At 45.2% G+C, this 8,891-nt stretch overlaps 1 protein-coding gene across 7 annotated transcripts; it reads left to right on the top strand.

Moving 5' to 3' along the window:
* The first annotated feature begins 1,417 nt into the window (after positions 1-1,417).
* On the top strand, positions 1,418-5,122 carry LOC124104980 (C-type lectin domain family 10 member A). Of its 7 annotated transcripts, none has more exons than XM_058584867.1 (11): positions 1,422-1,621; positions 1,997-2,142; positions 2,283-2,438; positions 3,082-3,195; positions 3,578-3,673; positions 3,756-3,827; positions 3,909-3,980; positions 4,108-4,194; positions 4,288-4,439; positions 4,513-4,619; positions 4,730-5,122. In XM_058584867.1, the coding sequence occupies exons 3-11, from the start codon at positions 2,372-2,374 to the stop codon at positions 4,884-4,886; spliced, it is 924 nt and encodes a 307-aa protein (XP_058440850.1). In that variant the 5' UTR covers positions 1,422-1,621; positions 1,997-2,142; positions 2,283-2,371; the 3' UTR covers positions 4,887-5,122. The 7 variants fall into 7 exon arrangements, with proteins under 7 accessions (XP_046318008.1, XP_058440850.1, XP_058440848.1 ...); XM_058584865.1 differs by having other exon boundaries at positions 2,266-2,438; XM_058584868.1 differs by lacking the exon at positions 1,997-2,142 and having other exon boundaries at positions 2,347-2,438.
* Positions 5,123-8,891: the final 3,769 nt, after the last annotated feature.

Here is an 8,891-nt window from a genome sequence, read left to right as displayed (position 1 = left end):
TTAAAGATCCCACCACTTTCCAATAACATCAAGCTGGGAATCTAATCTCTAACACATGGCCTTTTGGGGACATTCCAGATTCAGACTATAACACCAACCTGAAACATATGCTAATCAACTTTTCCAAGAATAAATAAAAGCAAATCCAGAAAGCCAAACTGGAAACACCTGATGTGTTTATCAAAAGGGAAATGCTTCACAAAGGCATGATGAATATATGATGAAATGAGATGCAGGTGAACAAAGCATATTTTATAAGCTGATGTGCAGAAATGTTTCTGATACATTGTCAATTCATTTAAAAAAAACGCAAGTAGCAGAAGATAATTCAATTTAAATAGAAAAAATAATCTTCAAGGTATTTGCTTTGCTTCTCCACACACTGGATCCTTCCTCCTCCTTCTCTTCTTCTTCTTCTTTTTTTGTACTGGGGATTGAACTCAGGGGTGCTTTATGACTGAGCCGCATATCCAGTCCTTTTTTATTTTTTATTTTGAGACAGGTCTTGCAAAGTTGCTGAGGGTTTGTCCTCAAACTTGCCATTGTTTTGACTCGGTGCCCCCGGGTTGCTGGGATTACAGTGTGCACTACCATTCCCATCAGGTTTCTTCCTCTTGAAAGAGATGTGTGCATGGACTCAGAGCACACTCCTTGGGGAGTTTGTTGGGGCTCCTGGGATGACATGGAAGCCTATTTGTGAATAGTACCTGTGCAGAGAGTGAGGTCAAGGTGTTGGGCAGCAATGTTGGTTTAATTCCTGGGTGTCACCTCTACCTGGGAGACATGGAGATGTGATCTTGAAAATGTCACAAAGTGGCTCTCAACCTTGGCCCATCATCCAAAATTCCTCCCAAGATGCTTCTGCCAATCAGTTGGTTGTTTAAGACGGTGTCTTGAACAATTCCCAACACAGATTTGATGTTCAATAGAAGTTTTCTCCTTTTACTAATTCCTTCTCTCCCATTTTAGCCAGATATCCTAGTCTCTATCATCTTCTTTCCTCCTGAGTAAAGTGAGAAGAGTGAGGCTGGACCTGGGGAACTTGATGGCTGAGGCCCCAGAGGAGGCTCAGACACTGAATATTGGGGGTAGGACTGCACAAGACTAGAAAATGGGCTTCTCTAGTCCTGGAGGGCAAGATGGAAATACCAATAATTCTGAGAAATTTAGAGATAGGAAGTGAATGGAGATATAAGGAACAGGAGCAAAAATAACAGACTGTCCCTTCTGATCCAGCTCCACCTCTCACATGATAAAAATGAAGAAGTCAGGGGAGCTCCACTAAAGAGGAAAGAAAGGGAGTAGACACACCCTGTAGAATGAGACCAAAGCTGGCCCATGCCCAGCTCCCCCACATGCAATCTCTGTCTGTGTTCCAGTTGAAATTTATTCGAAGTATTATTTACTGTCCAAGGTTGAAGAAGAGGAACATCCCCAAATACAGAATCCTGGGCTTTGGGGCACAAAGACCAATAAGAGCCCATCATCTATATGGCTCCTCCTTTAGTCCCTCCCACCCCAGCTCTCCAGGATTTAGTTCTGGCTGCTCTGAGTGACTTCCCACCTTGTAGTCATTGCTGCACAACGAGGCCACAAATCACAGACTCCAGACTTCCTACAGGTAACTGGGCTGGGGATGCCAGTGGGCCCAAGGAGAAAGGGGATGTGTTTGAGGAAACAGGGAGAGGGGGCTTTGGTTCTTAGGTGGGAGAAAAGGGGAAGAAATAGGACGGGTCAGTGTGGGATTTAACAACCAAGTGGAGATTTGAGACTCTATTCCTGTCCCTGGATTCTAGATTGTATCATGCAGCCATAATCCCCAGTCACAGTTCCCATCTCTGGCCCAATTCCAGTCTGATCCTCAGCCCCAACTCCAGCCTCAGCCCCAAACCGAGCTCCTCCTGTAATGTCAACCTTGGCATCAACCCCAGATCCAACTTGAATCTCAACCCTGAGCCCAACCCCAAACTAAACCTCAGCCCTATTCTATTTCCAGGTTCAGTGCCAAGCTTAGGTCCAGTTCCATCCATGGCTCCAAGGTGACTTCTGATGCCTAATTCTGGCATGTGTCACAGCCTCAAGTCCAGTCCAATTTTAGGCCCAGTCAAAGCAACAGATTTAGCTTCAACTTCACTTCCATTGGTAAACCCAACTCAACTTGATTCTGGCCCAAAGCTCAATTCTGACTCCACTTGTAACCTGAACTCCAAACTCAGGCCCTAATCTAGGGCTCATTCTCCTGAGGAACCTCATTTCTTACCTCAGGTCCTCCCTGGTTTCAGCCTCCTCCTTGGCCATAGCACCCAGCCAGCCTGGGCCCAGGACTCTTAGTTTCATCTCTCACAGACACGGAGGCTACATTGGTCCAAGCATGGTAATGAAGTATGAAGATCTCCAGCAATTGGGGAGTGAGGAGAAAAACCAGGAGATCAGAAAAGGTAAGAGGAAAAGAGAAGTGTCCTCTACTAAGTGCACTCTTCGTATGTCTAGCATGATTTCTACTGTCACATTACATCTCACCTCTACCATGTCCAATGTTGGGTCCCCCACTTTGAGGGGGTCAGTCCTAGAACTCTGAGAGCCCAATGTGAAGAGGACTCAAGGTCTTCAGAAAAACAGGGATAGGGAAGAACTCTGTGGACCTAGTTTCCTGTGCTCTATGGGAAGGGGATGAGAGGTATCCTTTGCAGGTAGTTAGTCATTTGTTCACCTGATCATAGGTGAACCTGCTATGGGTCTAGCTGACTCCAACACTGTCAGGGTCCTTGTGCTACCCTCCCCAGCTCTGATGATAAGACTTAACTTTTCTCCATTGTCCATGTCTAAGTCTGCTTATGTGCACTCTGGTTTCTAGGGGTGTGTATATGGGTCTCTCAGGGTATGAAAGGTTCATGTCGCTGGAGACTTGGTGCTGGTGGTGAGGGATCAAAGGCTTGGTCTGTCCTCACCCCATAGTCTTCCTCCTGCTCTCCCCAGCATTACCAGGGCCCAAGTCTCATCCCCAGACAGGTCCCTGAGCCCCCTCCTCTGTCTCTGGTATGTCCTAGATCTCCCTTTTCCTGATACCCTTTTGTCTTTCAGCACCTCCACCCCAGGTTGGCCTCTGGTATATCTTCTCTGAGCATCGCCTCATCCTGTTATCATTGGGCCTCAACCTCCTGCTATTGGTGGCTGTCTGTGTGGTTGGATCCCAAAGTGGGTACTCCAGGGGTACACAGAAATCAAGGGGGTACAGTGGTGGGGCAGGGATGGGGGTAATGGCAAGAACCCCAGCAGAAGCAATGATGGGCATAGTGGAGCAGTGTGGGGCACCATTGAGGGGTCATAATTGGGTGGTTGATGAGAACAGTGGTAGTGAAGGAGCCATGATTGGAATGGCTTTTGGCTGTGTCACTTATTGGTTGGGTTTTGTAGTTGAATTTCTTCTCCTTATTGTGTGATATTGGATAACCACAGTGCCTGCCCCTCTGGCTTGCTGTGAGGACTGAATGAGACAATGTGTGTAAAGGGTCCTGCCTTGTGCTGGCAGAGAGGACCTGATCAATCTTAGTTCTGATCATCTCATCCCCTTCATCAGATTCCAAGTTACACAGGGACCTGGGCACCCTGAGGACAACTTTCAGCAATTTCAGTGTAGACACAGGGGCCAATGTCCAGGCACTGACCTCCCATGGTGAGCTGGGCTTGGGTGGGGTCTAGGCTGGGTGTATGTGTGTGTGGACTGACTCCTGATCTCAAGTCCCTGTTTCCTCCAGGTCAGAGCTTGCAAGAAACCATAACCTCTCTGAAAGCTGAGGTGGAGGATCACAGGCAGGAACTGCTGGCAGGTGAGAGACCTTGTTCTCCAAAAGCATATGGAAGGGTGCGCATGGGAGAAGCATCCTGGTGCTGAGCCCTCTCCCCTCTAGCCCACAGCTTGAACCAGAAGGTAGTTTCAGTGGAGAGCAGCCTGCAGAAACAGGAGCAGGACTTCAAAGCAGGTCAGATGGCTGTTCCAGTGCACCTTGGCATGATGTATTTGTGGGAGCCCAGGAAGATCCTAGTGGGGTGCCTGAGTAGAGTTCATACCCAAAGTACTCTATCAGTCCCCCTGTGTCTGTGTTTCAGGTCAATCTGAGGTGGTCCTGCAAGTACAACGATTGACAAAGAACGTAATATCCCTTAACTGCCAGCTGGCCAATCTCAAGAACAATGGTGAGGAGCTGGGCAGGCATGGCTGGCTCCACTTCACCATTGGTGGTGTGCTAGGCCATTCCTTAGTTCCTCCATTCTCTTTTTCCCCCTCAGGCTCTGAAAAGACCTGCTGCCCCCTTGACTGGTTGGAGCATGAAAGCAGCTGCTACTGGTTCTCTCAATCTGACAAGTCCTGGCCTGAGGCTGACCAGAACTGCCAGTTGCAGAACTCCCACCTGGTGGTGGTCACCTCCCTAGAAGAGCAGGTAAGCCTGGTAGCTCCTCTTATTGGCTGTCTGATGTAAGGGAAAGGTCATCAACCCCTTGTTTTCTCCACAGAAATTCATTGAGAAGCACATGAGCTCTGTGCCCTCCTGGATGGGCCTCACTGACCAAAATGGACCTTGGAGATGGGTGGATGGGACTGACTATGAGAGAGGCTTCAAGTGAGTTTGTGTCCTCTCCTAATCGGGCTTCTTAGCCTGTGTCTCGAAGATGGGAGGGCCTCATGGCTGAATCTGACCTCCCTGGGTACACAGCTATCTCTTGTCTGCAGGTACTGGAGTCCAAATCAGCCTGATGACTGGACTGGGCATGGGCTGGGAGGAGGCGAGGATTGTGCCCACTTTACCAATGATGGTCGCTGGAATGATGATGTCTGCCGGAGGCCCTACCACTGGATCTGTGAGATAGAGCTGGGCAAGACCAGCTAGGAGTCTCCCTCACCTTAATTTATTTCCTCAATGCCTTGAGCTGCCATAGTCTGGATTGGAAATCCTCCTGTGTGGGAGTCTCCACCATTTTGGAGATTTTCATCTAGGATTTTAAGGGTACAGTGATTTTGGAAGGAGGGGGAAGTTGAAACTCATGACACTTTCTGCAGTGTGTGAAGCTTATTTTTGACTTCTCTCTCTTTTTTAAGAATAAAAGGAAAAGAAATATATTTAAACATTCTGTTTAACAGCTGTCTGGTTAGTGGCATTAGGAACTGGGAGGGGCCTGGTTGGCATTGGGAAGACTTGGGCTGGTAAGAGGCATCATGAGAACTGAATGGGTTTGGGGCCAGATGGTCTGGTTAGGAGCCCAGTTTTGTTATTCACAGGTTTTGAACTTGGGCAAGTTATTCTGTTCTATGAAACTCAGCTACAAGACAGGATTGTTAATGGAGACCACCCACTTCAGCAGAAACCCCAGGGCTGAATCCCCTCATCTGTTGAGTGCTTCAAAATACTATGAAACTGACTGGTGTCTGCTGCTTTTGTGATAGTAACCACAAGTTGCATTCAGAGACAGGTGACAAATACCATGAGCACATACAACCCAGAGTCCCTAAACACATGAGGACAACCTGGACCATGAAAGAGAAGTGACAACATTAATAGAATCAATAACCAAGTCTGAGAGTGAGGACAAACCAATTAGGACTTTCAAGACACATACAGAATTATTAACAAAAATGGACAAAGATTTTGTCCATAAATAAGACCTATACTAATTCCAAAAAGAAGCAGTGCTCTGACCATAATAGAACAGTTAGAAATGAACTCAAAAGTACATTCTAAAAAGGTTGTATCAACGTGTAATTTTCTCACCACCTTTCTAAATAATTTTGGGTTTTAGAGAAAAGTCAGAATGAAAAAGTCAAGTGGTCAGAAATGAATGAGAGCACCACTTGCTGACATTGTGGGATGGTCTAGGCAGTTCTAAGGAGGAGGTACATGAAGCCATCACATTTATTAAAAATTGAGCATGGCTGAATTGGAATAAGCTATGTTTTAACTCAAGAAGTCTGGAAAAGAATAGCCAAATAAATCCCCTCAAATAGAAGAAAGAAATTTATGAAATATGAGCAAAAAATAATGAACTAGAAAATAAAAATAGAGCCACAGACACTAGTTTAGAAAGCTGAGAGGTTGCATAAGTACAGATGTAGTGGATATGATAATAAAACACTAAAAAGAGCAAGTGGCTAGGTGTAGTATCTCACACCTGTAACTCCAGCGACACAGAAGGCTGAGGCAGGAAGATTGCAAGTTCCGAGCCAGTCTCAGTGACTTAGTGAGGCTCTGTGTCAACATAAAATATTGAAAAAGGACTGGAGATATATCTCAGTGGTAAGCCCCTGGGGTTCAATCCTCAGTAGCAAAACAAAAACAAAAGCAAAAATCAACCCCCAAGAAACAAACAAACAAGTTCATCTCCTCTTCATGATAAAATATTTCAGGACTTTGGGGGCTTCTATCTTGTTGCTTCACTGTTGCTTTCACCACCCATTCCTAGATACCTGCCCCAGTCATGACACACTCCAGACCAGGGAAAAGAGAAGGACAGTGGCACATTCTCTCTCTATGTCCACAGACAATTCTGAAAGTTGTATGCACCACTTCAGCTTATATCTCTTGGATCATAAGTAGTGTCAGGGCCACAGTTGGTTGAAATAAGGAGGTGCTCTTCTTATTTCACGAGGTCAAATTCCAGCTAAAATCTAGGAGATTCTGTCATTGTAGAGCAGGAGTCAATTACTTTTTATCTTATCCATCGATCCTTTTTAAAAAAACCTTTGATGATGCCAATAATTCATTTCTGATGTGCTGTCTTTCTCCATTCTGAATGCCTGAAATGATACTTCTCAAAATCTTGGGTACACAGGTTTCATTTCATATTAATTAGATAAAGAAATAGAATTGGTGCAAAGAATTGGGTCCTTTTCTATGAAGTAAGAATCTGAGAACTCCTTCCCTCCCCACCTAAAGTCACTGGCTTTATTATAAATAAATCCTGTGGAACAGTCACTGGATGCATAGTCTGTGGGGTTGGAGAACATCCTGTGGAACAAAACCTAGTGTTCCTGATTTGCTAAGTGCGGCCATTCAGTGATGTATTTCTTCCAGTTGTTTCCCTTGTGATCTTTTTGTCAAATACAATAACTTCAGCATAACTCATGCCTTCAGCATACTTCATTGTGTATGCAGGGTTTTCAATTATAGTGCTTATGCTGTCATTTTTGACAGGATAATAATTACAGGTATAAATAGCTTTCTTTCTGTAATGGAACACCAACTAAAAAAGAAAGTAGAAACCAAGCTACCAAAATATTTGATATTATTACAGTTTGGAGAAGTGTTCCAGGAAGGCCCATCTGTTAAATGCTTGGTCCCCAGCCTGTGAAGCTATTGGCAAGTGGTTGAGATGGAACCTCGTGGAAGGTGTTCTGGTCACTGGAGGTGTGCCCTTGAAGAGGATATTTGGATGCCAGCCTCTTCCTTTTCTTCTCTCTTGCCTCTAGCCATGAGATAAGGGCTGCTTCTGCCACATGCTCCCATCATGATATACTTTTGTGACTTGCCACAGGTCCCAAAACAATAGAGCCAAACAACCCTGGTCTGAAATCTCTAGGACTGTGAGCTAAAACGAATCTTTTCTCTTTTCAAGTTTATTATCTCTGATATTCGTGATGATAACAGAAGCTGACCAACATACTTAAAACCAAACACAATTAGTTCTTTTCCATGCAGCAGGTAATAATAATAATAATAATAAAAGTATCTATGTACTTGCTATTTCTTTTCCAAATCAATGGTGTGGAACAAACAGTGAGAAACCACTGTCCTCCATGCTGAGTCATCTTGCAACATGTTTGGACAAGTATCTTATGCAGAGGAGAAGAATTGTTCTTTTCTTTTCTCTTTTTTTCCTTTAGTACTAGGGAATCAAGCCAAGGGCCTCATGCATACAGCTTTAAGGCCAGATTCTTTAGGACCCAGCCCAGTTCTTGCTGAACTCCAGATTAGCCAAGTGAAGAATGTTGATAAATGCAGACCAAGGTCACGTTAGGGCCATATTAGTTGTGCCAACAGATGGTTCTAGCAAGTCTCTCATATTTATTACTAACAAGGAGGAAATAGAGGAGGTAGGGAGGAGGGGGAAGGGGAAGGAAGAGTCTCAGCCCTCTGGTGGAGAGTAGAGGCTGCAGGAGGTGGGGAAAAGAGAGAGAGAAAACCCAATTTAACAAACCAAGCAAATGGAAGTGAAATTGTCCTCCTCAGGGTGCCGTGCCAAGCAGAAAGCCTTCCAAAAAAAAAAAAAATCCTCCAATCACTGGAACATTCTTCCTTACCAATAATACCACCTCTTCAGTTTGGCTTTTGAGCTCAGCAGGTGTCTGGTTGCTCTGAGGGATTCTCAGTGGTACCTTGGCTTTCTTTCTTTTCTTTTTTTATTTAATTTTAATATATTTTTTTTAGTTGTAGATGGGAACAATATTTTATTTATTTATATGTGGTGCTGAGGATTGAACCCAGTGCCTCATACATGCCAGGCAAGCACTCTACCCCTGAGCCCCAGCCCCAGCTCATTTCTTCCCAGCCTTCTCTGCTCACTGCCAGTCAGCTCTGATGTGCCTGGTAAGGTTTGCAAACTGATGGAGAAAAATAAAACCTACCTCCCACAGCTGTTGCAGCCAACTTTCCAACCTCCTGGAATATAAAACCGCGTGCTCCCTCCAGGGACGCCTCCAATTGACAGTGGGGTGGCCATGCTAGACTTTTGGGCAGAAAGCCCAGATTCCTGCCTGAACATGGCTGTTTTGTAGAAAGACCTGCAAGGTATAGGGACTCAAAACTTCCTCAGTGTTCCCTGTGACTGGATACAGCCAGCTATTCTGGTGAGCTGATCTCCCAAGGACACAGCAGGGGCTCTGTGCTGTCCTTTCCCACTGT

The sequence above is a fragment of the Marmota monax genome, unplaced genomic scaffold (genome assembly GCF_021218885.2).
Source record: "Marmota monax isolate L192 unplaced genomic scaffold, Marmota_monax_Labrador192_F-V1.1 WCK01_AAM20220418_F8-fsc00392, whole genome shotgun sequence".
In the NCBI taxonomy this organism is placed as follows: Eukaryota; Metazoa; Chordata; class Mammalia; order Rodentia; family Sciuridae; genus Marmota; species Marmota monax.
This window is presented reverse-complemented; position numbering and strand designations above follow the sequence as displayed.